The 25,989-nt window shown below is 38.5% G+C and overlaps 7 protein-coding genes across 12 annotated transcripts in view; 3 read left to right on the top strand and 4 right to left on the bottom strand.

Annotated features, from left to right (window-relative positions):
* LOC104820026 overlaps nucleotides 1-1,620 on the top strand; it is a 4,544-nt gene extending 2,924 nt beyond the window's left edge. The window contains exons 3-4 of one of the 4 annotated variants that reach the window (XM_010550373.1): nucleotides 120-443; nucleotides 1,320-1,620. In XM_010550373.1, coding sequence (XP_010548675.1) covers nucleotides 120-443; nucleotides 1,320-1,418 — 423 coding nt within the window. In that variant the 3' untranslated portion in view covers nucleotides 1,419-1,620. Of the gene's footprint in view, nucleotides 1-59; nucleotides 444-1,227 lie in introns of all 4 variants that reach the window. The other 3 variants (XM_010550371.1, XM_010550370.1, XM_010550372.1) reach the window with 3 other exon arrangements.
* Nucleotides 1,621-2,074: 454 nt separating this feature from the next.
* On the bottom strand, nucleotides 2,075-3,532 carry LOC104820210 (ectonucleotide pyrophosphatase/phosphodiesterase family member 3). The gene is given in 14 exon segments (XM_010550577.2): nucleotides 2,075-2,568; nucleotides 2,571-2,643; nucleotides 2,645-2,697; nucleotides 2,699-2,725; nucleotides 2,727-2,777; nucleotides 2,779-2,842; nucleotides 2,844-2,954; nucleotides 2,956-3,017; nucleotides 3,019-3,056; nucleotides 3,059-3,107; nucleotides 3,109-3,197; nucleotides 3,200-3,269; nucleotides 3,410-3,423; nucleotides 3,514-3,532. Coding segments are annotated over 14 exon segments (909 nt in total). The 3' UTR covers nucleotides 2,075-2,379.
* A 237-nt stretch (nucleotides 3,533-3,769) lies between these two features.
* Nucleotides 3,770-7,265, top strand: LOC104820025 (enhanced ethylene response protein 5). The gene is made up of 13 exons (XM_010550369.1): nucleotides 3,770-4,081; nucleotides 4,561-4,697; nucleotides 4,822-4,915; nucleotides 5,026-5,115; nucleotides 5,339-5,404; nucleotides 5,517-5,606; nucleotides 5,716-5,772; nucleotides 5,900-5,961; nucleotides 6,327-6,414; nucleotides 6,503-6,579; nucleotides 6,671-6,745; nucleotides 6,834-6,939; nucleotides 7,037-7,265. The coding sequence occupies exons 1-13, from the start codon at nucleotides 3,914-3,916 to the stop codon at nucleotides 7,166-7,168; spliced, it is 1,242 nt and encodes a 413-aa protein (XP_010548671.1). The 5' UTR covers nucleotides 3,770-3,913; the 3' UTR covers nucleotides 7,169-7,265.
* Nucleotides 7,266-7,376: 111 nt separating this feature from the next.
* Nucleotides 7,377-11,899, bottom strand: LOC104820024 (WD-40 repeat-containing protein MSI4). The gene is made up of 15 exons (XM_010550368.2): nucleotides 11,572-11,899; nucleotides 10,405-10,468; nucleotides 10,212-10,298; nucleotides 10,030-10,092; nucleotides 9,771-9,836; nucleotides 9,540-9,614; nucleotides 9,272-9,347; nucleotides 9,006-9,201; nucleotides 8,764-8,845; nucleotides 8,604-8,677; nucleotides 8,361-8,472; nucleotides 8,204-8,278; nucleotides 8,030-8,097; nucleotides 7,831-7,930; nucleotides 7,377-7,720 (listed from the first exon to the last, which is right to left on the bottom strand). The coding sequence occupies exons 1-15, from the start codon at nucleotides 11,844-11,846 to the stop codon at nucleotides 7,619-7,621; spliced, it is 1,515 nt and encodes a 504-aa protein (XP_010548670.1). The 5' UTR covers nucleotides 11,847-11,899; the 3' UTR covers nucleotides 7,377-7,618.
* Nucleotides 11,900-12,219: 320 nt separating this feature from the next.
* LOC104820022 (transmembrane protein 258) lies at nucleotides 12,220-14,297 on the bottom strand. The gene is made up of 4 exons (XM_010550367.2): nucleotides 14,185-14,297; nucleotides 13,951-14,051; nucleotides 12,561-12,639; nucleotides 12,220-12,430 (listed from the first exon to the last, which is right to left on the bottom strand). Exons 1-4 carry the CDS (start codon nucleotides 14,185-14,187, stop codon nucleotides 12,383-12,385), a joined length of 231 nt encoding a protein of 76 aa, XP_010548669.1. The 5' UTR covers nucleotides 14,188-14,297; the 3' UTR covers nucleotides 12,220-12,382.
* A 394-nt stretch (nucleotides 14,298-14,691) lies between these two features.
* On the top strand, nucleotides 14,692-18,875 carry LOC104820021 (CRM-domain containing factor CFM3, chloroplastic/mitochondrial). 2 transcript variants are annotated; one of them, XM_010550366.1, is made up of 9 exons: nucleotides 14,692-15,639; nucleotides 15,888-16,353; nucleotides 16,452-16,582; nucleotides 16,951-17,310; nucleotides 17,478-17,634; nucleotides 17,748-18,040; nucleotides 18,139-18,198; nucleotides 18,313-18,417; nucleotides 18,531-18,875. In XM_010550366.1, the coding sequence occupies exons 1-9, from the start codon at nucleotides 14,692-14,694 to the stop codon at nucleotides 18,555-18,557; spliced, it is 2,547 nt and encodes an 848-aa protein (XP_010548668.1). In that variant the 3' UTR covers nucleotides 18,558-18,875. The 2 variants fall into 2 exon arrangements, with proteins under 2 accessions (XP_010548668.1, XP_010548667.1); XM_010550365.1 differs by having other exon boundaries at nucleotides 18,516-18,875.
* A 1,437-nt stretch (nucleotides 18,876-20,312) lies between these two features.
* Nucleotides 20,313-23,522, bottom strand: LOC104820020 (nucleosome assembly protein 1;2). Of its 2 annotated transcripts, none has more exons than XM_010550363.2 (12): nucleotides 23,379-23,522; nucleotides 23,235-23,278; nucleotides 22,753-22,848; nucleotides 22,439-22,531; nucleotides 22,140-22,227; nucleotides 21,970-22,034; nucleotides 21,681-21,865; nucleotides 21,420-21,597; nucleotides 21,275-21,318; nucleotides 20,956-21,160; nucleotides 20,827-20,844; nucleotides 20,313-20,712 (listed from the first exon to the last, which is right to left on the bottom strand). In XM_010550363.2, exons 1-12 carry the CDS (start codon nucleotides 23,422-23,424, stop codon nucleotides 20,644-20,646), a joined length of 1,131 nt encoding a protein of 376 aa, XP_010548665.1. In that variant the 5' UTR covers nucleotides 23,425-23,522; the 3' UTR covers nucleotides 20,313-20,643. The 2 variants fall into 2 exon arrangements, with proteins under 2 accessions (XP_010548665.1, XP_010548666.1); XM_010550364.2 differs by having other exon boundaries at nucleotides 21,970-22,031.
* Nucleotides 23,523-25,989: the final 2,467 nt, after the last annotated feature.

Below are 25,989 nucleotides of genomic sequence, written 5' to 3'. Positions count from 1 at the left end.
TAATAAAAAAGATTACATATATATATATATATATATATATATATATATATATATTTCAGAAGAAATGGAGCGCTCCGGTTATAATCGATAGAGCCCTAACGTGCATTCCGGAGCTGCAGAACGAGGTCGAGCATCTAACTCTGAGAAAGCGACAAATCTTAACTGCCATCGAGACCGGGAAGAAGAAGAAGCTTTCGGACAAAGGCAAGTCATCTGAACAAGGTTCAGACCGAGCAGTTCCAATGGTGTCGGTCCATGACCTGGGCCGAGACGGAGAGATTCTCGTTCAGATATGCGTAAAAAACGACGAGAGAAATCATCAAGACAGGTTCGGTGATTTGTTGCACGCAATAGAATCACAAGGAATGGGCATTCTGAGCTCTTCTTCAGCAGCTCTTGTTTCTTCAGATCAATGCATCCTCAGCCATCATTTACATGTAAAGGTGTGACCTTTCTTTCTCTCTTTTCTCGGATCCTCTCTTAAAACTCTCATTGATTTTATAACCCATTTAGATAGAAAAGTAAGAATCATAATATCGGGTTTCGATTATTTGAATTTTAGAAAAACTATAACTAGTCGGTTTTTATATTCAATTCACTTTGATTAAGCTCAAGTTTGGTTTGATTGATAAAAAAAATACTAATTCAAATAATTTTCGTTTCAAAGAAATCATAACTATTCTTTCTTTATATCGTATTCGTTTCGCTTGTAGTTATATTCGGTTTAGTCGGTTATTAACGATATCGGCCACCTCGAAATGATATGGTTTTGTAACTGTAAAAATACAAAGTTTTTCATAGAAGATAATGAAATCTACAAAATAAGTTTGAACCGGAGATCACCATCGATAAAAATAACATGTTGTCGTGTTGGACAGTGGCAGACCTAAAAAAAACAATATTAGGGGAGCAAATTTATTTTTATTATAAGCAAACTTAATTTTATAGGGCATTTCATAATTCTATTCAAAATTTTATAAAGTTTAAATAGAAAATAAAGTTTTTTAATTGGCTGAATTGGGCATGTGATCCCATGTATTTACATGTAGGTACATCACTGTAATGGACATCTATTATTTTAACAACATTATAACGATATAAATCATAGTTGATCATTTCGATTCGAGAGGAAAATGATTCGATAAAGATAGAGAAATTATTATTATTATTATTATTTTTGTCTTGTGGTTTTGATTCTTGTCGGAATATTTTGAAAACTGCATGCAGATGCATGAGGACTTATGCAGAGGTGACTACATCACTGTTATGAGGGAGAAGATCATTTCTTCACTTACGTGATTGTTCCTTATTTTTTGCAGTTCCAACATGGAAAAGGAAAGAAAAATGTCGGTTTTAGATGCGAAGCGTTTCGGGACCGGTTTAGGTTTTATCGGGTTAGGATTGGGGTTCGGGTTTAAAGAATGTAACCGAATAGAAATGGTAAAAAAAATATCAATCCGTATTTCTTGTTTATCCGAACCCGATGGACTTGCGGGTATCTCCGTCCCACAATATCCGAGATTTCGTTCCTTCATTGCAGTTCAACATGAAATGAGAAGAAAATGTCGGTTATAGATTCGAGTGTTTCGGGGTCGGTTTAGGTTTTGGGTTTGGGAAACATTGAAATCCATCTCTTGTTTATCAGAATACATTCCAAGTTCTACTTAGGACCCATTCGCATTCGAAAATCCCGGGCTCTAATCCTCGTAAATCGGTACCGAATATCCCCACGCGAAAAAATTCGAGAGGGCCGATGTCATGATCAAATAACCTGAAAATCTCATGTACCTGCCCTTGCTCACCCCTAATTACCCATTTGTAGAGTATAACATGATTTGGTGATCTTATTTTTTCCATTGCAAGTCAAAATGTAACTTAGTATCAGCAAGTTTTCCATTGCAGTGACCATATGATCTCCATTCCAATCTCAAACCCTGAAATATCAGCATCTGATCACTGTGAGTTCTGATTCAAACCCGCATCTTAACTACACAATTATTACATACTGCCAACATTCTAAGATCCAACGGCGTAATAAACTACTGTAACAATCAGATCATCGTTAACCAGAATCTCAGGACAACGATCATACGATCGTAACATCATTCAAAGCACATTTACATATCTCACAGACCATGGTTCTCCCTTCAGATCGATGCCTAAACTAGGAAACATCTCACGAGCTAATGGCGAAAAAATCTAAAGCTACCTTATAATTCTCTACCCCATTGGCAAGAGGACACAAGAAGGAAACCCAGAAGAACTATTGTTCAGAAAAGAATGGCACTTTTCTTCCTCTAGCACCGAACCGGGATCCATGCTTGATGAATATGGTAACTGTCTGTTGTATAATGCAGCCTTTGCTTGGAAGATCTTCCTTCAGACAAACCTTTCAATTACTTCCCTCTCTATGTGATCCGGGGGACGTTGGATTGCGAATAACGGAGTATAGTACTGAACCCAGCTGCTTGGGATCTCGATCCAAGGAGCTAAATTATCGAGAAAGATCGGGTTTTTATCCCAAGTTCCCACCATTCCATGGTCACCAACCATAATCATGGTCACATCCTAAAAAAAATCCCTCTCTTTTCCAGTCCATCAATCAACCTATTACCAATGAATCTATCGATATTAGCAACGGCAGTGATGATCAGGATCCTCAAAGTATAACGTGATGAAACACAGGACGTCCCTACTATGACAGATCGAAGTAACTCAAGATAGTATTCAACCCTACCATCGATTGGAACAGAGCCGTTGTAAATTTGTAACGCTGAGACAGAAATCTTTAGGACAATTCCACGAACCTTTGTTTACATCAGAACCAGGCCAAAAGTGAGTTAAAGCCATGATTAACCACTGTCTCCCACATTGGCTCACCGAGCCACCACTCTGGTTCGTGACCAGACATCGTGAACGTGTTCCCTGTGTTCGGATCCACGAATCGGTTGCTTATGATAAGGTGGGTAAAGTCATGTGGCGATGGGGTAATGGCTAGGGAATGTTAACGTCGGATAAAACTGGGATCAAACCCATCTCCGCTTCAGTCCCTGTTGGCGATTAATCGGTGGAAATTTGGTCTTGAAATGGCGCCCGAAACGAAAACCCATCTGAGGAAATCAGCAGAACCACAGGTTTCTCGAGTTTCTTGATGGGACGAGCAATGGATCCATCAAGATCAGACGATTCCGAGACCTGGGGAACTGCGAAGAGAAGAGGAAAGCGAAGGCAGAAGCAGCTGATAGAGCAACGCGACGCCATTGGAGAATCTGTCAGAATGATTAGCGGAAGAATCGGAGGAATCTGGATGAAGACGAGACGTGGATTGGCCTTCGTTGCTATTGGTCTTCTTCGAATGGAACCGCCTTTGGTTTTTTTCCCCAATCGTTATCGTCCTCTGACCAAATACACAATTCTTTGAATCTAAGAAAGTTCGAAACTTTTAGTCATAATTTGTAGTTTTTGAGGTTTAAATTTAAATATTTGTTTGGATGAAATTTGAATCTAAGAGACGTTCGAAACTTTTAGTCATAATTTGGTGTTTTTGATGTTTAAATTTAAATATTTGTTGGATGAAAGAAAAATGGAAAGAAAGACTGACAGCTAAGAGACTGAACAAACTTAGGGTTCCCTCTACGTCGTCGTTTTATTTCTCATAGGGAGAAAAAAGTAAATCAACGATCTTCTTCTTCTTGAAATTGGATCTCTCTCTCTTCCTGTATAAATACGAAATAAAGTTTACATTTTTCTCTCCTCTCTCACAATTCTCTCTCTCTCGCTCGCTCTCTCTCTCTCGCTCTCTCGCTCGCTCTCTATCTCTCTCTCTCTCTCTCTCTCTCTGTGAAACGAAATAAAGTTTACCTTTTTCTCTCCTCACGAAAGTTGGGTCTTTGTTCTTTCGGAAGAAGGGGCAATGGCGTACGTTAGCATGGGAGAAGCTCACCGGCGAATCACGGAGTACTTGAATCGCTTCTGCGACGCCGTTTCGTACCAAGATCCCACTACCCTTGGCCGTCTGTTTTCTCTCTCTTCGAATTCTGCTTCTCTTCTCTCCCTCGCCGACGCTCTCAATGTTTTCCAGGTTAGCTATCTCTTTCTTCTCAGCGTGTGAGTTTGTAGGTGCATATATGCTCCGATTCAGGTAGAAAGTTTTCGAATTTGCTTGTTTAATTGCGACCCTGATCAGATGTCGGTAGTAGGGTGGAACCCGTAGATAGCGTCTATATGCGTATAGGTGTATGTATCTGCTGGAACTATGGATGTCTCGGTTCAATACTGATTCTGGGTATGCAACAACATGGTCAATTTTTGTCTCTCCGTGTACGAAAGCTGTAAAATTTGTGGCTTTTGGGTTAAATTTCGACACCAAATGCCTTTAGCGATCTCGTAACATTGTCCAGTAATTACTCTCTGTGTATATCTGTGTATTCATCTACTTGAAGTTGAATGACTGAAAATTTCGATGAGGCTTGAACTAAGAATGTATAAGTAATGGTGTCTGTATATATCTATTTGAATGATCAAATTTTGAGACTTTTGCTCTGTTCAATCTTGATCCAGGATGCTCACAGTGTAATACAGCAATCTGATAAATTCTCCCAATACGGCGAGATTCTGGTCCATATGTTCCGTTCTCTGCAAAGTTACAGGATCGGGAACTTAGCTGAGGCATATCTCGCTTTCGAGAAATCTGCCAAGTAAGTCTTGTTGCTCTCCATCACTGTTCTAATTTTGTTTTCGGTTTCTTGCTTGTTTACGAAAAAATTAAACTTTTCTGGAGCTGTGGATTGGTGATGATGATGCTGAATTCTATCTGTGCAGTGCATTTGTTCAGGAGTTTCGGAATTGGGAATCTGCTTGGGCATTGGAAGCTTTGTATGTTGTTTGCTATGAAATTAGAGTTCTTGCTGAAAGGGTATAGTCTTTCACTTGTGCTTTTGTCTCTCAGATATTATGCGTTGCCTATCTATTTTTTGGTTCACTATGTTTTCAGTTATGAATTCATGGTTTCTGGTGTAAATGCAGGCTGATAAGGAATTAACTTCCATTGGAAAATCTCCTGAGAAGTTGAAGGCAGCTGGGTCTTTCCTCATGAAAGTTTTTGGAGTTCTCGCTGTATGTTGCTCTATTCGAAATTTCTTCATTTTTTCTTTTCGCATCAATAAAGGAAATCAAACTTTGGGAATCTTACTTAGCTAAAGACACGATCCTGGTTAGAAATAACCTTGTGTATACATATATCATGACTGTCAACTTTTGTTTGTGGACATAAGTTAACTCGTTTATTTGCTTATCAAGTTTGGGTTTCATGCTGTGAATTATTGCCATGTAATTGTAGGGGAAAGGTCCGAAAAGAGTTGGAGCATTATATGTGACTTGCCAGTTGTTCAAGATCTACTTCAAGGTAACAATCTTTCTTTCTGGTGAAAGTTCAATATCGATTCCCTTGACGAGATAAACATGAATTCATTCCGTATTACTGAACTCGAATTCACAATCTTTTTTTGGTCTTTCAGCTTGGTACTGTTAATCTTTGTCGAAGTGTAATAAGAAGTATTGAAACTGCTCGGATATTTGACTTTGAGGAGTTTCCAAGAAGAGATAAGGTCATATCCAACTTCTAGTTGTGGCATGACATACATGTAATCTCTCTCTTTGTTTTCGGACTTCCAAGTTTTCTTACATCTAGTTTCTGTTTGTCCGAAAATATTGCAGGTCACATACATGTATTATACCGGCAGATTAGAAGTTTTCAATGAAAATTTTCCTGCTGTGAGTCAACGAAGACCCTTTTCTCTTTTCAATTATATTCCATTTATAAGGTTTAGGGTTACTTTGGCTCGGTACATTACATTACGGTCCGTCCTGTTGACAAAATATTCACTTCACGAGATTGCAGGCTGACACCAAGTTATCATATGCATTGCAACACTGCAACCCCAATAGAGAGCGGAATATAAGGTCTGATTGGTTTACCTTTATTCCATATTATTCATGTAGTTTGGTCAAAACATATATGCTAAAATTTCAGCTATTTTTGGTTATTATGGACTATCTCCATCGTTTACTCGCATACCGATATAATATCTTTTTCTGCCCATTGTTATTCAAATGATAACGAATCTGTTTTCTCTGCTCGGATACAAAAAAAAAAGAGAAGAGATTTGTAACATATGCAGTGCCCATGATATCGTTCCATCTTTTGTAATATTTTTAAAAAAGTATATATAATATTCGTTTTAGATGCGTGTTATATACAGTTATCATCAGCCCTTTTGCACGTTTTCGCATAACGGGTTTAACGTGGTGGTTTCTGTGAACTATAGGATGGTATTGAAGTATCTGATACCTGTGAAGCTCTCGTTAGGAATCCTACCCAAAGATGAGCTCTTGCAGAGTTATAACCTGCATGAGGTACACACAGCTTTTACCCTCTCTTACCTAAATGGTTTAAATTTAAATCCGTTTGCCTTTCCTTAAAATTCAATCTGTCTACATTCAGTATGTGAAGATTGTGCAATCCCTAAGAAGAGGTGATCTCAGGCTTCTTCGACGTGCTCTTCAAGAACATGAACACCGGTTTCTCTCTCTCTCTGTCTCTCTCTCAGTTTAAATCCGAGCCACTTGAAACGAGACGTAATTTCTTATTTTCAACGTGTTTTCTGGTCAGGTTCTTGAGGTCAGGGGTCTACCTTGTCTTGGAAAAGCTGGAGCTCCAAGTTTACCAAAGGCTCATGAAGAAAATGTAGGCATAAACAGTACATGACATGAACTATAAGTTCGAGATTCTTTCATGGCCGAGCTTTTTCTGAAACCATTTTGTTTTTTTGCAGATATGCCATTCAGAAACAGAAGGAACCAGCAAAAGCTCACCAGCTGAAGCTTGAAGTGATTGCCAAAGCACTAAGATGGCTAGAGATGGACATGGATCTCGACGAGGTTTTTGTCCTTTTCCTCTGCATCCATCATTCCCCCTTTTTGAATTCTAACTCTTTAACATTCCTTTATAAAAAAATGTGCGTGTTTTTAATTGCAGGTGGAGTGTATAATGACAATATTGATATACAAGAATCTTGTGAAGGGATATTTGGCTCACAAGAGCAAAGTTGTGGTTCTAAGCAAACAGGATCCTTTCCCTAAGCTAAACGGAAAGCCCGTTGGCTCATAGCTTATTACATTTTTCACGGACAGCCAAATAAAATCTTGGTCTTGTAGATTCTTTCTGTTGTATCAAGAAACTCTGTTTTAACATTTGCTTTTCTCTCTCCCTCCCTCTATTCATTTCAATTCAATTCTTGGTTGTAGATCGATTTGTTGTAGGAAAATGGTACAAATAACTGCGGAAGTAATTTATGATCGGTTAACGTAAACCGGGCTTTCGTCAATCCAGGGTTCCATCCTTTGAGCAACAATGTAATTGGGATTTGACCGGTTAACATAAATCAGGCTCAATACTGACCGGTTCGGTTTGGTTAAACCAACTCAACATCATAACCAGACCACAAAAGCCTACTGCTAATCCGGGAAAAACACGATCAATAACCAAACCACAAAGCCCTAAAGCTACCAAATCTCTCTTGATTCCTTCCTGTAATGAAACAGACATCTGACGTTCATGTCAAGGCTTGGAGGCACATGAGAGCACATGTGACTTGAACTTCTCCAGCTCGGCCAAGACTTCGTCTTCCGGTCTGTAAATCAAATCGCTCATCCTCCATATCTGCACAGATTCCCCGTAAAAATATCGGTTTTACGAACAGGATTATTGCTCGTTGTACTTACAAATTAACACAGTAAGAAAATGGATTTTGGATTGGCAGTAGATGTAACCTGTAATGTGCCACCACCACCAGTGGTCTCACAGTCATCTGAAACACTGACGATAGTCCATGGGTCCGATGCATTCCAGTGAAAGTCCACGACCTTGTCCCTAGAAAGAAACAAAAAATCATATAGTAAGAAAAATTTAGTCCAGCAAAGGAAATATAACCGGAAAAAAGATTACAGAAACTAGGGTGTTCTTGAAAACCTGTGACCAGCGTGCTGGAAAAACAGCCCAGCAGGTCCTTTAGCTCCGTTCTCTGACTTCTTGCCCACCTGTTGCAATAATTTGTTACCCACAAATGTAACTGATATATCGGAAATAAGAATGTCGGGTATACAGATCAAGTACAAACATCTCTGAACAAATATTTAGACAAACCTTGTCATAATCCCAAATGTTCAAGAGGCCATCTTCTGCGGAACTCCCGAATACAGATGACTTGCCAGGAGACCACTACATTGGTATAAAATGGTGTCAGAGGGCAATAAGTACATTCAAAAGGGGCATATGATAAAAAAAAAATAGTTGTTAAAACCTGAACACAGAGAACAGCAGCTTTATGGCCCTCAAATTTGTAAATAGGTGACCCTACTCCATTAGAAGTAAGGTTTCGGCGATCAAACAACCGAACAGTGTTATCTGCTGACCTGGGCAAGTGGCATACATGCATAAGCGGACAAAGGAACCACCGAGTTATGTGTCAAAGTGTACGAGTATGCACATTCATAACTTTGTTTAAATTTGTGTATCGTTTTTTAGGACTTGTCTCCATACATACCCTGTCAGAATCAGATTGTTATCATGAGGGTTCCAATCAACACAATGAAGATCAGCATCATGAGCCTTCTCGACCTGTCAGCACACAAAAAAAAGGAAAAAAAAAATGAAGCTATAACCAGAAATGAAGATCACAGTTTGATAGTTAAGAAGAAAGGTGCCTTCATGACTGGGCTTGTGCCAGTTCGTGCATCCCATAGTATGAGGCAAGAATCGTCACCAACACTGCAGAATTCCTGCGCACTTCAACACATAAAAAAAAGTACACATAAGATTCAGAAAATCCGAGCTGCCAGTTTTAATTACCGTACTTACAGAAGCAGAAACACGTAAAGTGTTTCACGATTTGAATGATAACAGGAAAGCCCAGAAATCAAAGGAAGATGTTGTTTCAAAAAGTTACCTAGATGGGCAGAATGCTACATCTTCAACTGTATCTTCATGCCCTTGATAAATTCCTCGAGGACCAACAGAAGGACCCTCAGCTTTATCATTACCTTGGCCAGTTTGTTTGATGATAGATCCTGCAGATTTAGAATCTGTAGCCACTGTCGTGATGTGATCTTGGATGCTCCACAAGACAACTGATTTGTCCTTGCCTATCACGTGAATCATATAAGAAACTTGCAAACCAAAGGATACACAATCACTGGTTACACCAATAAATACCTCCAGAGAGAACAAATGGCTCAGTTGGGCACATTGCAAGTGCAAATTCAGCATTATCTTGGTGTCCGGTCAGTATCTGGAAGAAAACATTTCCCAGATGATGCAAGAAGCAACCAGCAGTGCTAAACAAGATGTTAAATATGTTTCTCTTCTCATGGCAAGAGATTAAAACAGAAAAGAATGCATGCCCTTGTTCAGATGATGCAAAAGAAGCATTTTTTAACATTTGAGAACATCGACTATGATAGCTATCACTAAGGGGACCTACCAAATCCGGACGAGAATTTGCAGCTCCAAGGACAGCGTGGCGGTTTGGTTGAGTTTCAACATCCCAAATGAGAACCTATAATATGAGCATATCGCACTTTACATAACTGAACTGAAAGGGAGACAATGTCCATAAAGAAAAGGATTCCACTCTCTGAGGGCCCAAAAATAAAGAGAAGCAAAAAATTTCAGGCTGAGATGACTATAATAGGAATGAACAAGCTAAGCTTACATCGGGGCTATCTGTGTGAGTGGCGACAATCTTACTGTTTTGCGGGAGTTCCCTGATTCTGTTCACCTGAAAGCGTAGTAAATTGTTCACGAATGCATACATCCGAAGTTCCCAACAGAGTTTCTGTGCATCAAAGTACTCAACTAAAAGCAAATGCATATACTCATTCCAATACAAAAAGCAGATTCAGTTTATGCATAGAGTCCAACTAGAAATGGGAAATTGGACACTGAAATCTCAAGAACGGTGGAATTTAAACCTCCCCAGGGTGGATGATGGTCTTGTACTTTTTCACAAATGGAGAGCGGGCTTCTTCATTGAACTGAAACAACACACAATACATAAAATTTCAACAACTGTGACATAAAAGTAATTCTCATCGAGTGGAAAACAATGACAAGGACAGAAAGCAAAGAACATAGTAGTAGAGAAGCTAATTACCTGAGAAATGTGTTCAGCTGCTGCAACCCTCGGCTTAACAACCTCACAGTTTGCTATGACCAGAGTATTGGGCACACTGCCATCCGTCTGGTAACACAACCGATTGGATCATAAGAACAATAAACTAATTTCTAAACCAGAAATAGAGCGAAAAAAAAAGAAAAAAAGAAAATCTATAAAATAGAAAACACACTTGCTCTGAGAGATAAAGACGCTGGCGATTCTTGTAAGTTGCTTGCTCAAGCTGAGGACCCCATCTGTTATAAAATCACATAAAAATTTAGCGAGACAAAGTCCAAACCCTTGAACACAAATACTAGAAATCTTCACCAAATTCATCAAAACCTAAACATCTGAAAGCCAAAGCATCTTGATATCAAAACCAGACTCGAAATCACTAGCTAACTCGCGGATTATTTGTAAATATTGGCATAACCCAACAATAAGACATCATGTATAAGTTATAAATATACGAAACATAACAGAGAATCACAATAAATCGAAACATAGCTGAGAGTCCAATACCTCAAGTAAAAGAAAAGAACTCGTCAACCCTAACTAGAATAATACCTAATTTCCCTAAATCCAAGTGAAAATGACTGTCACCGTTTCCATAATCCAAGGAAAATGCAATTCAATCACCTCAAACATGAACAGTGTTTATCCCGGTGACTGCCCAAATGCCAACACTTACCAACCCAAATCAAAACGAAAAGCAAAAGGAAAAGTCATAACGCATGACCAAATCCAATCACCATAACGATATATCGCTACCAACGACGTCAAATCGAAGAATTGAAAAAAACCCCTAAAACAGGCAAAACCCCCCGAACCTGCAAGAGAGAGAGGGCCAAAACCAAATTCATCAAAACCTAAACATCTGAAAGCCAAAGCATCTTGATATCAAAACCAGACTCGAAATCACTAGCTAACTCGCGGATTATTTGTAAATATTGGCATAACCCAACAATAAGACATCATGTATAAGTTATAAATATACGAAACATAACAGAGAATCACAATAAATCGAAACATAGCTGAGAGTCCAATACCTCAAGTAAAAGAAAAGAACTCGTCAACCCTAACTAGAATAATACCTAATTTCCCTAAATCCAAGTGAAAATGACTGTCACCGTTTCCATAATCCAAGGAAAATGCAATTCAATCACCTCAAACATGAACAGTGTTTATCCCGGTGACTGCCCAAATGCCAACACTTACCAACCCAAATCAAAACGAAAAGCAAAAGGAAAAGTCATAACGCATGACCAAATCCAATCACCATAACGATATATCGCTACCAACGACGTCAAATCGAAGAATTGAAAAAAACCCCTAAAACAGGCAAAACCCCCCGAACCTGCAAGAGAGAGAGGGCCAAACGAGGTTAGGGTGGGGGAGCCAGTCGTAGAGGACAGGGACGAGAGCCTTCCACTGAGAGTACTTCTCGTCGGCAGATGGTTGGTGGCTCTTTTTCCCGCCTCCTTCCTTCATCCTCCCGGCGCTGCTCTGCTGCTGCGACGACGGCGTCTGCGACTCGTCCTTGTTCTTGGGCTTCCGGCCCCTCTTCTTCGGCCCCGTCGACATCACCGGCGTCCCTCCGCCGCCGCTCTCCGACGCTTCGTGGGTCTCCATTTTCGTCTTTCTCTACTCTTGTCACTGAGACGCAGACGCGTATCCGCATCTTTATTCCCCTTTTTCTTTTTCTTTTTTGTTTTGGCCCTTTCGCGTTAATTAATTTTTCATTTTTCGCCTTTTTTTTTTTACAATAATTGTTTTTAAAAAATTATAGGAACCATATGGATGTTGGATCCATCCCTGTCGTGCCACGTGTGAACAGTACGGAAAATGACCAAGCAACCATGCCCGTGGGAAAGTTCTTAAGAGCGATGAACACTTGATCACTTCCATTGTTAGTGTTTGATGGTTGAACCAAGATGTATAAGAAACATGCACTCAAAAAATTCAACAAAAAAAAAAACATGCACTCAAAAAGCCACAAAAGCGATTAGAGGACTAAAAGGGTTTTGATTAATCATTGGATTACCAACCATAAACTGTGTTTAAGGACTAATCTCAAAGCTTACACCCATCATAATCTTATATAACAACAGAAACAAAGCTCCTGTCTTTCTGACTAAATTGGTGATAAGGAGTATCAAAGGGATGGATCAGACATAAACGCCACTAGCAAGCAGCAAAAACAACGATCCGAATCCCTGCAATAAAGAAAGAAATTAAATGAACGGTATTGATCCCCGAGGTGTTAATTTGTAGCATATTATCAATGTATTAAAAAAAAAAAAGAAGAAAACTTTTGAGTATGAATTGATCATAAGAAGGTCATACCAAGAAGACAGAAGCTACTGCGGCGGTCGCCAACTCCTTTGCAAGGCTTCGGGTTTTTCTTGACGATGTAGCTTCATAGCTGCAAGAGAACATTTGTGTATAGGTCATTTACCAAACTGATGATGGGTTACCTTTGTTGGATCTTGAAGAACACAAGTGAATATCCCCCGCCTTTCTTAAGATGAACCACGGTTTCATATTCTTAGAAAGGAGTGGAATAATGGAACATAAGTTAGAAACAAACAGCCCTCCAAAAGGCATAGTATTAGTAACAATGCAACTTCGGAGAACTAATGAAAATACGCGTCAAATGTTCGTCAATGTCCAAAAGCTTAAGCCGACTTGAACCCATTACTAGAACAATGTCGAAACCTTAGAAGTTCAAACTTCTGGATCCAATCTGCCTGCATCCTACCCGTCTGAGCATCAGACACAAACAGGTACAATTTGATCTAAATTTATTACATTCTAATAAAATCAATCTTGCATCATTTCTTTAGATCCAATAAAACAATGAAATGCTGACACTCATGGAAGAGAAATGTATCCCACCCAGATACGCTTAAGTACCACAAATCTACGCTACTAGATACATTCAATGAAACAAGGCTAAGCCCTATAACTATTTTGATCTGAAAGTTGAACCATCTCGTATGTAAGAAGCAAACATCATTCCAACAAAAGAGTTAAAAAAGAGGAAAGGTGAGATCGAGAAGGGTAGCTTTGAAAGCTTTTGAAATGCAGAATAGAGAAACCGGCAACTAAGAATGCATGGTGGCCAGAAACAACAGAGTAAAGCACTGTGAATCTTCATCAGCCTCCATGTTCCATAAAATCACTATCCCCTTAGATTCATTCAATACACTAAATGGGTACATGACTAGATCCTTATATTCATCTTCTTTTGGCAGCCATTATAAAACTGAAAAGTAATCACAACTACAGCCGAAATTTATGCACCCTTATAAGAAAGCCACAGTAGTAGCCTCAGGCATCTAAGAACCATTTAATCCTATACATAAAACCCACGGCAGAGATAACAAAGAAGAAGTCCACTTTCAAAGTTCAAAGTCCAACAAAGGCATCAGAACACAAATACAATTTTGGCATAACACAAAAGAAGCTCAATGGCAATGATAATCACATTTACTAGAGCGCAAAGATCAACCTGTTAACCTCAAATCGATCAGCTTATGAATTCCGAATTAGAATTCCAACAAGAAATCAATCTAATCCAATTCTTCGATCCCATTAAACACAAACTAAATTACGCACGGTGAATAATCGCTAAGCCCGGAGACGGGTCCATCATAAATCGGACTCGCAAAGAAGCCAAAGGGAAATGAGAACAGAAATCGCACGAACTAGTGATCAGATCTAGGAGGCTTACATGAAGAACGAAGCGGTAATGACGAGACCAATGGCCAGCGTGAAAACTGCCAAAGTAGGGTACATCGCCACTGGAATCGGACTCGCAATCGGTTTCGCCGCCTTCTCACCGACAGAACCACACAAAAAAAATGACCATGGTGAATCGCGAAAACAGAAACAACAATGGACAAATCTCATCTCAAATTCGGTCGGGTCTGCAAGAAAAAGAAACAATTCGACGGATTTAACTTACCATTTCGGTGAAGAGATCTCGCCACAGTTCTCCGCTTCGATCTGTGACCTGACCTTGATCTTGAGGAGTGAGGAGACTAGGAAGAAGACACTTCGTTCTCCGATTTGCAGCTTTGGCCTACGATCACATTTAGTCTCGTACACGTGAAAAGGCCTCCGGTTCAACCCAATTTGAAAATTCTGGTGACCCGGTTTGTGGCCCAGGCCCAATTAATTCACAACTAAAAACCCCAGGTAATAAAGGCATTTTGCATCTGCACCCCCAATATTTCGTGCAATATCATCAATAGTCCTGCCATTTACAAAATAAACCTTTCATCCTACTAAAGTTAACAATTTATAATATATATCAAGCCTACCTTTAAAGAAACTGAAACGGCACGCATGCTATATACAACAGTACAAAACGGGATGCATGGAAACCCATCCTAACTCAACCGAAACGGCGTAGTTTAAGTGATAACTGGATGGTATAAAGGTTTCTCCTCTAGCTTGTTCCATTTCATCCATGGCGCTTTGTCAGTTCCCAGTGAATTCTCACACTCTCTTCTCTTTATCGTCTTTTTCTCTTCAACCAAATCGTCTTCAACCTCACGATTCCCATGTGAAGTCCAGTTTTTGGTTTCCTAGACTCAGATATTTCAGTTTCAATCACGCTTTTCGGTTCGACAACCGAGAATTCGGTGCCATCGAGGCCGCCATTGATATCGACACCCACAGGAGGACGAAGAAGAAGAGGAAACCTAGACCGGGATTTTTTGAGGAGATTCGTGACAAATGGTCTTCCAGAATCAGCCCCAGAACTGAGAAACTCCCATGGCAGGAGCGGGAAGATCGAATTCAGCATCAGCCACAACGATATCATGAAGAAGAAGAAGAAGGATCGTCTTCTGGGTTTAGTTTATCTCGTAAGGAAACCGAGTCAAGTCGCCGATATTTGGCGAGTGACCCGTTGAGTTTCCCAAGGCCGAGTGGCTTCATGTCTGCTCCATGGGTTAACGGGTCTAAGCCAGGGAAGTTCGAGTCTAGTTCTAGTTCTGGTAGTGAGGCCAATGCAAATGGATTTAAAAAGGTTTTCGATTCTGATGATAGGGCTGTAGATGATATCCTTGAGGAATTAAGTGAATCAGATGACGATGGATTCGAATCTTCAAGAGCTCGAGGATCATCGGGTTCAGATAGTTTGGGTAAAAAGGGGTTAGTTTCAGGCAAAGAGAAGGGAATATGGAGGAGGAACAACACGAAACTGGCTGAAAGAATGGTACCAGACTACCAGTTGCAAAGGCTTAGAAATGTTGCTTTGAGAATGCCTGAGAGAATCAAAGTAGGGTCAGCCGGAGTTACACAGGCATTGGTTGAAGTGATTCATGAGAAATGGAAGGTTGATGAAGTTGTGAAGTTGAAATTCCGAGAGCCGCTTTCTCTCAATATGAAGAGAACCCACGAGACTTTGGAGGTCAGTGTGCATCGATTTTGAGGTTATTTTCTGTGATCTGTTAGAATGCTTGTTTGATATATGATCCCATTGATCGGTGGTCATGTAAGTTGTTGGATGATTATTAAGCTTAGAACTTGTAGATCTTTTCACAGTTCGTAGATAGTTGTAAAGGTTTTATGTTCTGTCTGTTCACTGGGTACTTGGTACTTTGAATCGAGTGGCTTAGTATGTGTCTGAAAGTTCTTTTCTTTTTTGTCATATGGCAGAAGAAAACCGGGGGTTTGGTAATATGGAGATCAGGAAGCTCAGTTGTGTTGTACCGAGGAATGAATTACAAACTCCCGTGTGTTCAGTCATTTATTAAACAAAATTTTCCGGATAGAAGAATTTCACAGCATTTAGAGGGCCGGGGAAATGCAGAGGCGAGTGATTCTGTCCAAACTACCGAGCTCTATATAGCCGAAACTGAAAATCACCCAAAGGATATACCCAAGGAACAATTGTCTGAGCTCTGTGAACTGAACCATCTGTTGGATGAGCTTGGTCCAAGGTTTCGTGATTGGACAGGACGTGATCCATTGCCTGTTGATGCAGACTTGCTCCCTCCCATAGTTCCGGGGTATAAGGCCCCGTTTCGACTTCTTCTTCGCGGAGTAAAACCTTGCTTATCTGACAAGGAAATGACAGAATTCCGTAGGCTTGCTAGGACAATGCCACCACATTTCGCTCTTGGTATGTATAAACATCTCTTTCCACATTTATCAAATCTCGTTTTCTTCTATTTAGTACAGTATTGAGTAACTGTATGTTTCTTTATTTGACCTATTTAGGTAGGAATAGGGAGTTACAGGGTCTGGCTAAGGCTATAGCTAAGCTATGGGAAAGTAGTGCTATTGCAAAGATAGCCATCAAGCGTGGTGTGGAAAATACCCGGAATGAGAGAATGGCCGAAGAACTTAAGGTTTGACAAAAAGCTGATTCCCCAAATCTTGGATGTCGAACTTTCAACCATTCCCACTTTCTCTTAGAGGAAAAGGGAAGTTTTTACAAAGTATATATATACAAAGGAAAAGAACTGTAAGGGCTTGTGTTTCTAAGTCACAAGTTGCTTGATGAATACTGGATAAAATATACAAATATGAAGATAGAAAACTTATACTTGCTTAGAAGTTTGTTCTAGAACTTGCTATATAGCCCATTTCCACATGTCAAATCGTCCATTTCCATGAGCTGATCTGATCTTAGTCTTCCTAAGAACACGAGATACTTGTACCTTCCAAACCTTCCCGGTGTGTGCTCATCTTTTTTTCTTCTTCTTCTTTCTTGAAGAGGCTCACTGGGGGTATACTCTTGTCGAGAAACAAGGAGTTCATTGTCGTCTACAGAGGCAATGACTTCTTGCCCCCTGCAGTTGCAGAGGCATTGACCGAGAGGCAAAATGAGTTAACCGAGGTTCTGCAAACTGAAGAGGACCGAGCTCGGGAATTGGCGGGAATAAGAGTCACATCATCTCAAGCTAAATCATCTAAAATTCCGAAGATGATTGCTGGTACATTGGCTGAGACTATAGCTGCAACTTCACGGTGGGCACCTGAACCAAGCAGTGTGGATATCGACAAGTTGAAGAGAGAATCAGCTGCCATTAAAAGGGCTTCAATCATTAGAGATCTTGAGCTTAGGCTACTTTATGTAAGTTATTACCCCCTCATTGATTGTTTACCCTCATCTTTACTTGTTCTGCATCGGAACAAGCCAAATACCTTTTGAGAATGATGCAGAATATCTTAAATTTCTCCTTAATAGTCTCTGTTTTGCATTAGAATTCTCAATATTTTCATGATCTTTTGCTGTTCTAGGCAAAGCGGAAGTTCAGAAAAGCTGAGAGGGCTTTGGCCAAAGTGCAAAGGGACCTTGAACCATCAGAGCTCCCGAGTGATTCAGAAATAATTACCGACGAGGAGAGACTTCTTTTTCGAAAGATGGGTCTGAGTATGAAACCTTATCTTCTTGTTGGTAAGCACGATAAAACACGTTCACATTGAGCCAAAAGAAGAAAAAATTGGCATCTTCACCTTATGGAGCATGTGTTCAAAGCTCACCCATTTTCTCTCAACATATTTCCACAGGGAGAAGGGAAGTGTATGATGGTACAATAGAGAACATGCATTTACACTGGAAACATCGGGAGTTAGTGAAAATTATCGTGAGAGGGAGAACTCTACCGCAGGTTAAGCATATCGCTATCTCTTTGGAGGCTGAGAGTGGCGGAGTGTTAGTATCTGTCGATAATACCACGAAAGGGTATGCGATTATTCTATATCGTGGGAAGAACTACCGGATGCCATATAAACTAAGACCTTCAAACCTATTGTCGAGACGACAGGCTTTGGCTAGATCCGTAGAGCTTCAAAGACGAGAAGTAATGGCATTTCCAATGATAAAAACTTCCCTTTCCATGGAAATGTTTGTAAAGTTTGTTTGTGCTGAATCATTTTGGCCTCACTGTTCATTTCTCAGGCACTGAAACATCATATTGCAGACCTTGAGGAGAGGATCGAGCTGTTGAAGAACAGCAAGGTATGTTTTGTGTCTCAGCTCTGAACAGTACAGGTTTAATCTACTTAAACTGGAACTGTTGTATCTTTTGATAAGATTAAGAATCATCGTCATCATCATGGAACATTGTCTCAGGATTTGGAGCCAGAAACTGGCAGGAAATCCGATGAAGAGCAAGAAAACTTGTACTTGAGACTCGATGATTCTGATTTGTCTTCTGAAGACACTGACGAGGACGAGGTGAGTAAAAGGATGCAAGTTATGATATGATATGAGCAATGGGAATACTTACTACTTAGAACTGTGATCTATAATAATCTGAAATCATGTGAATCAAGGATGAACCTTTGCAGCGGGAATCAGAAACAGGCAGAAGATAGAGTTGAACGAATGCTTCTCTTGAAGAAAACGGAACTAACTCTTCAACGTTTCAAGCAAGAACCGGGGAAGGCGGCAGAACAGGAAAGACAGCAACGAAAGACGTATCGTGTAGGAATCACAGATCTACTGCCTGTGCCGGGACACGGGAACAGGCAAGCAAATGTAAGAAAGGTTTATCATCAAGTGCAATCCGTGTCTTTATGAACTCAAAAACAAGAGATATTACAACTCAGATTGATGTTTGTTGTGTATAAATACGACAAGTAGAAAGTTTGTGAATTTTGAATGTGTATGAAGTTTTACTCTCTTAATTGAAATTATACATTTTATAAATGCTTTTAAGAACATATACAGAATTCTACAAATGCTCTCCAAATAAAACTACACGTCAAACAAAACACGACATTGAATAAAACTCTGCTTCAAACAAAATTTAACATCGAATACCATATAATTTTAAAAATCTTTATAAATTCATGATAAAACGATGATAAAGTTGGAAAACAAAATATATTTTAAAGGAAAATTTCCAAAAACAATCATCCAATTCAGAGATAACTAGCAAATTTATCATCAACTTTTAAAATGTTATATTCATACTGAATTTGAATTTTTTTTCTAAAAAATCATTAAAAATTTGAATTTTTAACAAAATCCTCATCGGCACCGAATTAATTTTGATATGCAAACAGAAAGCACTTACGTGGCATGTACTAAATAGACACATAGGATACATGTCAGATTAATAGTAAAAAATTGTAAAAAAAAATTGTAAAAAAATTCTAAAAATTGTAAAAAACCTATTTAAAAGCCGATTTAAAAATCTATACTCCATCCCGATTTTTTACAATGTTTTTATGAAATCGGTTTTTAAATTGTCATTCCTTTTTTATATATCACCCCACCAATTATATTTAGGTTTTTATAAATTTTTAGATTTTTTTACAATTTTTTTACAATTTTATGAAATATATATAAATATAAAGTAGGCTTATTAAATTTTTTTATTTAGATTTTTATAATTTTTATAATTGTTTTTACTATTAATGCGATGTGTATCCTATGTTCCATTTAATACATGCCACGTAAACGTTTTTTGTCTACGTATCAAAATTAATTCGGTGTCGATGAAGATTTTTGTTAAAAATTTAAATTCTAAATGATTTTTTAGAAAAAAATTTCAAATTCAATATAAATATGAATATTTTAAAAAAATTCATGATAAATCTATTAATTATTTCTAAATTGGATGATTTTTTTAGGAATTTTTCTATTTAAATAACATTAAATTTTGTAGATTAATTTTTTAGTTGGTGATAAATTTATGTATTTAGATTAATTTTTTTTTAAAATAAAAACTAACAGATTATCCTTAAAATTTTTGGGGTAGAAAAGGAGGTTTTTCCTTGCATGAAATAAAAAAGGTACATACAAAATTTTCTTATCCACAATAAGAACAGAATGTAATTTACCTTTATGCAACTTTTCTCACATCTAAATTATAAACACCAAATGACCAAGATTGCATCATAACCAATAAAATTCTTTAACTCATCAATATTTTACACAATATTAATCGTGCAAACAAGAATAGATAACAAACTCATATTTACACACTTTTTTCCAAATCAAAGCAGGACCCGATAGTGTTAACCAGCCAACCGAATTAAACCAGTCCCAATTTCACATACCGGTTCTGCAGATCCACAACACAGGACCAAGATAAACCGATTCGGAGGGCTCTCACTATACCAAGTAGAACAAATACTCTTTTTTTTTTTTTTAACTCATACAAGTTCCATTCATGTAGACATTACAAAAAGAAAACAGAACAATTACTCTTTTTTTAACCCTAAAAAGAACCATTTTGCTTGCACTATAACGAAAACAAGAACGAACCCAAGAGAGAAAAAAAATTGAAGACAGAGAAGAAAATTAACAAAATCACCAAACCAAAACTGATAACCAGACTCTTCATAATAACCCACCATTTTTTTGGGGTCCATTTTCTGACAACAACACCGTCAAAGCCGAACCTTTCGGGCATAAGTGAAGCGGCTTTCTCGGCAGAACACAGAACTCTTTCTACTGCTGCTTGCATTCAGGTGGCCTCTCGCCCTCCTGACCTCCGGCGGCCTGACCTCTTCCAACCTTCTGTTGTACCAAAAGAAAAACAGACAAGAGAAATGGAGTTTTGTCAACAACTGCCACTGACTGCGTGACTGAGAAAATGTTGAGTTATGTGCAATTGGTCTGATTTGTAGCTACCTTATGCCCAGCCGATGACTGCAAACAACAAGAGAAATCGGATCAGTTTAAGCAACGTTTCCATACAAGAGCATGCTTTCGATGTTAGAAAAGGATTCAAGATTAGATGTATCACTATCCATTATATACCTTCTTCTTGCTTTTCTTTGCGTCCTCCTCGGCCTCATCCTCTTCTTCATCCTCTTCCTCTTCCTCATCATCATCGTCATCATCTTCATCTTCATTTTCATCAATTTCATCATCATCATCATCCATGTCAAGTTCATCCACCTGGACAGCTTCACCCGTAAACCATGACACAGCATGCGAAATGATCTTGTCTTTAATGGTAGATCTGCAGGAAAATGTCATAGAGATTCAGATTCTGAAACCCAGTGATGCAAGGTTGCAACAGCTTAAGATGAATACAAAAGAACAGTCAATAAAAAACTGGCAAAGGTGAGCAGACCCAATGTCATAGTCGTGTTCCATTTGGCTTTGAAGTTCATCAGCCTGCACAGCATTAAAAAAATACGAAAAACCAACATATAATCACATTATGAAGCACTGGATAAAAAAAATTTCCTTTGTAGGTTAGGTAACATTAATCAGACCATATCATCGTCAAGATCTTCCTCGTCATCGGGAACTTGAGGTGGGTTGAAAAAGTTGAAGAAGCTTTCACAGTCTTCAGTCTTGGTGATTGGTTTTGCGTTCTTTGATCCCTTCTTGGGCTTCTTCTTGAGAATCTTCTGAGTCAAGCATTTTCCAGGATACCACTCAATATCCGTGCTGAAAACCAAAACAAAGAATAGTCGTGTCAGAAGCGAAACAAAAATACTAGGGAGAGAGCATCACACAGAAACGGCAATTACCCAATAGCCTTCTCAAGGATAGGCTCGTCTTCATCAATCATGTGATATGTTTTTGTCAAAACAGTGTTCTTGAAGTACGTGTTTTGATCAAAGAAAAACTCAAGCTTGAAGCCCTTTGGTTCGTCAACCCTGCTCCACTTGATATCTTTGAGATGCTTGAGTGCTCCTTCATCACGCTCAGTTATCTATGTAGTTGGAAAAAGTAGACATATGACGAGACATATGTCAGTCATAAGCTTCTTTCAAATAAAAACTGTATAACAAAAACAGCATATCCTAACTAACAAACCTCTTCGGCAGTCACATCATTGTTCTTCAACGCAATAAGCCAGAAATCTGGAACTCCTTTATCTGCTGAGAAACAATTACACATCATTTAGAATGGGATGTTTGTAATGTCACTAGAATCGAATGTAAACAGGCCTCAATGCTTGAATCGATGAAGTTAAAAATACACACCTTCAACCGCTTTATCCTCTTCTTGTTCTGCCTTCGCTTCTTCTGGGGCTCCTTCAACTTCAACCACGCCATTCACAATCTCATACCGCTGCATGTGTTCAAAGAGTTAGAACCCAGGATAGACCATTTCCATTTGCAATTGCAATCTTGGATAGTTCTATAATACACCAGTATAAAGCACATTAACAAGGAGATAGACAATAATTCTCATCATTTGAGAACAAATAACGGGTATCTAGACATTCTAACAATAGGAAATAGATGATTTTTTTTACACAGCTCAAAGTTCGTTTTCAAACCTTGGTATATAGAGGCTGATAAAGCTTTTGATATTTGGCCTCTAGTGCTGTCCTCTCCTCGAAAAACTTTGCTTCCATTTCATCATATTGATTCTGCAAGACATATTAACAAATCAAACATATCTCAACAACACGCCGCCAGACTAATTCAAATTGAGTGGGGAATTCCAATACAGCGAGTATTAAGGCAGCGTAATTTAACAACCCAAGAGCTAAACGAAATGTGTAAGCTGGAGGCGTTATCGGAAAAAAAAAATGGTGCATCGCTCCAAATTTCAGACATAAAACACACAAATTTGCTGAAATTCACATACCTGTATCTCTCTCAGAACCTCAACACGCTTCCTGACTAATGGAGTCAAGCTCTCCAGAACATCAGAGTGCTGTCCAGCCAAATTCTGCAACTTGTTCTGCATAAAACACACCAGCAAACAAACACCAAGGCCATTCAAATCACAACCTTCAACCACTAATCCAAACTAATGAAAGCACAAAAGATTATGCTCGATCAAACAAGAGTTCCAGACCACCATCCAATATCAGGAAACCCAAATGCATCTCCCACGGAATTCTTCAAATTACATCAGTTTCCACAGCAGTAGCAACCGAAACAAGAATTCACATACTTGCCACGATATTTGAAATAAGAAAACAACTCCTAAATAAGAAAATCGAAGTACAGTTTGTCTCGCTTGAGTATGGAACATGCGAAACACAGAGGCACGGCGATTCCCTTTTACACCCATACCATCAATTCTCGAGAATAAAACAAGTTAAACCGTCAAGTAAAACTGACCTTCAGGGCATTAACAAGCCCAGCACGGTCCTCGTCATTCAGAGCTACAGACAAAAAAAAAGAGGAAAATTAATTTTAAAGTGAGAATCCGAAGAAATTCGACATTTTGCGATTAGGGTTCTGGACAGGAACGATCGAATTCACCGGCGGTGAGATCGCTCATGTTCAAATTGTCCTTGTCGTTGCTCATCCTGCCGAAGACGATTATTGAAGAGAAAAAACACCTAAAACCCTAGATTTTGGGGACAGGAGAGAGAAGAGAGCTTCGAGGCGGGCGACAATACCAAAAGACCTGGTCGCCTTTTATTTTACTTTATCGTCAGCATTGTTTTGGTAATTTTATATTTTCTTCTTTATTTACTACATCATACAAAGGATAAGACCGTGCAAAGGTATAAATATTTGATTGTTCCCATTTTTTCTTCAAATTTATCGAATAGATTTAATGTTTTTCAACCATTATATATGTATGTATATATATTACTTATAATTTTTACAATTGTCCATTAGTCAAACTTAAAATAGATTTGTATTAAAAAATTATAAATATTTCATACGACATCAACTTGGTGGCATTGAGACAATGAGACTAACCAAATCGTTGAACTCTTTCATAAATCTATTAGGAATTAAGTGAAAATCCAAAATTTTGGTATCTGATCCGATACACAATATGTATATATATATAATTGATATTCTCTATAGGCGAGATGAATCTAGTGTTAGGGAAAAATGAGAAAATAGCTTCGGAATAAAAGAAAAGAAAGGCCACTAACACACACGGATAAACACGAAGTTGTGGAAAGTTTCGAGGCACGGATTAGACGCTTTCCAAAGAGTATATTTACCCCCCACACAAAAGTTGCTTCGGGTTAAGGTAAAGTACCTTCGGGATACTTGTGTTTCTTCCTCGAGAAGCAAAACTCGGGAGAAACCCTCACTCTCACTCAAGAACGTTTGAAATGGTTTTGTGTTTTCTTTCTTTGCAATGGATAGATGAATTAGAACTCTTAATGATACAAAGTCACCAAATCATGGGTTTATATAGCCATGATTTTATAAGTTACTACATTAATTCAAATAGGTTACTTAATTAAATAAAACAAGTTACTTTATTGAATGACATGTTACACAAACATATAGTTACTTTTTCACAAAGAAGTTTCATTCAATTAAGGTTTTGAAAGTAACTTAATTTCACTAATTAGTAATCTATCTCCAACAATCCCCCACTAGATTGCTAATTCCAAAGAATTAATAATATCTTTACGACAATGCATAAAGGATAGGTATCGTTTAGATTTAAACCTTCCCTTAGTACTAACTTCTCAAGACTCAAACAAGATGATCAGTGACTTGACGCTTAAACTGACACCTTAAAGTAAAAATCGGAGAAATTGTGCACAAAGTCGTTTACCACTTGAGTAAGAGTATACTTTTGTTAGCACCGTTATGGCCATGTGCTCATCCCGTTTCACGAACATGTACGAGATAAACCTTTTGAAAAACTCTCGTTTGAAGCGGCACCACTTCATGCCAGTATAGGTGGACTTCGTGACACTCAAGTCCGTCCATTAAGAGTATTCAACTCATCCTCCTGAAATTTAAGCACTAAATCCTATATACCTTAGTGCACTTTGTCATTCAATAACTTGTTATTACCCTTTAAACTTCGAGACTAACTTCTATTAGATTGAGGTTGAGTTACCATTATCAATGACACGAGATAATGGAATAGGTTTAAGACCCATCTTAGCGGTGGTATTCCAAACCATATCTTTAGACAACGTTTTTGTCAAAGGATCCGCTAGATTGTCACTTGACTTAACATAGGTAACGGTCATCACTCCATCCCTAATTAATTGTCTTAAATACTCATGTCTCAAACTTATATGTCTAGACTTTCCATTGTACACCTTATTGTACGCACGAGACACGGTTGACTCATTATCGCAATAAACGGAAATGGCAACTATTTGTTGTGGCCACAACTTTATATCTAACAAGAGATCTCTTAGTCATTCCGCTTCTTTGCCGGTGGCCGCCAAAGCTATAAACTCGGCCTCCATCGTAGAGTGTGTGATGCAAGTTTGTTTCTTAGAGGCCCAACTAATGGCTCTACCTCCAATCATGAAGATCCAACCCGAAGTAGATTTATTATCATTTAGACTCGTAATCCAACTTGCATCTGAATACCCTTCTAGTACCGCGGGATAATCACTATAGAATATTCCTAAATGTATGGTTTTCTTTAGATAACCGAAAACTTTACTGATAGCTTTTCAATGTTCGGTACTAGGTTTACTCGTAAACCTTGCTAATTTGCATACAACAAATGCAATATCGGGTCTAGTACAATGCATGACATACATTAGACTTCCGATTGCACTAGCATACTCTAATTGTGCTAATACTCTTCCCTGATTCTCACTTAGTTTCATATTAGAATCATAAGGAGTATTACACTCTTTAATGTTCAAATGTTGAAACTTAACCAACATTTTCTCGATATAGTGAGATTGACTAAGTGCAAAACCATTCTCATGTTTGTACACCTTAATCCCTAAAATTGTATCTACCTCGTTCAGATCTTTCATCTTGAACTTTGAGGTAAGATACTCCTTGGTTTAACGAACACCTTGTAAGTTCGTACCAAATATTAACATGTCATCCACATAGAGACAAACAATGATCTCATATTTCTCTGTAAACTTGGAGTAAATACACTTGTCTGCATTGTTATGTGTAAACCCAT

This window comes from Tarenaya hassleriana, unplaced genomic scaffold (genome assembly GCF_000463585.1).
Source record: "Tarenaya hassleriana unplaced genomic scaffold, ASM46358v1 Cleome3, whole genome shotgun sequence".
NCBI classification, from domain to species: domain Eukaryota; kingdom Viridiplantae; phylum Streptophyta; class Magnoliopsida; order Brassicales; family Cleomaceae; genus Tarenaya; species Tarenaya hassleriana.
The sequence above is the reverse complement of the archived record's forward strand: the minus strand, read 5'-3'. Positions and strand labels throughout refer to the sequence as shown.

Excerpts from the sequence above, each read along its gene's own strand:
- LOC104820025 (XM_010550369.1), top strand. The coding sequence starts at position 3,914 with ATGGCGTACGTTAGCATGGGAGAAGCTCACCGGCGAATCACGGAGTAC. Across the intron at positions 5,116-5,338 it reads AAGTTTTTGGAGTTCTCGCT|GGGAAAGGTCCGAAAAGAGT; the intron begins GTATGTTGCTCT and ends ATGTAATTGTAG. Across the intron at positions 6,415-6,502 it reads AGAGTTATAACCTGCATGAG|TATGTGAAGATTGTGCAATC; the intron begins GTACACACAGCT and ends GTCTACATTCAG.
- LOC104820024 (XM_010550368.2), bottom strand. The coding sequence starts at position 11,846 with ATGGAGACCCACGAAGCGTCGGAGAGCGGCGGCGGAGGGACGCCGGTG. Across the intron at positions 9,615-9,770 it reads CTCACACAGATAGCCCCGAT|GTTCTCATTTGGGATGTTGA; the intron begins GTAAGCTTAGCT and ends CTCATATTATAG. Across the intron at positions 8,846-9,005 it reads GTAGCATTCTGCCCATCTAG|TGCGCAGGAATTCTGCAGTG; the intron begins GTAACTTTTTGA and ends TATGTGTTGAAG.
- LOC104820022 (XM_010550367.2), bottom strand. Across the intron at positions 12,640-13,950 it reads ATTACCGCTTCGTTCTTCAT|CTATGAAGCTACATCGTCAA; the intron begins GTAAGCCTCCTA and ends GTTCTCTTGCAG. Across the intron at positions 12,431-12,560 it reads CAGTAGCTTCTGTCTTCTTG|GGATTCGGATCGTTGTTTTT; the intron begins GTATGACCTTCT and ends TCTTTATTGCAG.
- LOC104820021 (XM_010550365.1), top strand. The coding sequence starts at position 14,692 with ATGGCGCTTTGTCAGTTCCCAGTGAATTCTCACACTCTCTTCTCTTTA. Across the intron at positions 17,311-17,477 it reads TTGAGCTTAGGCTACTTTAT|GCAAAGCGGAAGTTCAGAAA; the intron begins GTAAGTTATTAC and ends TTGCTGTTCTAG. Across the intron at positions 17,635-17,747 it reads GAAACCTTATCTTCTTGTTG|GGAGAAGGGAAGTGTATGAT; the intron begins GTAAGCACGATA and ends ATATTTCCACAG.
- LOC104820020 (XM_010550363.2), bottom strand. The coding sequence starts at position 23,424 with ATGAGCAACGACAAGGACAATTTGAACATGAGCGATCTCACCGCCG. Across the intron at positions 22,849-23,234 it reads GGCTTGTTAATGCCCTGAAG|AACAAGTTGCAGAATTTGGC; the intron begins GTCAGTTTTACT and ends TGTTTTATGCAG. Across the intron at positions 21,598-21,680 it reads ATCCTTGAGAAGGCTATTGG|CACGGATATTGAGTGGTATC; the intron begins GTAATTGCCGTT and ends TTTGGTTTTCAG.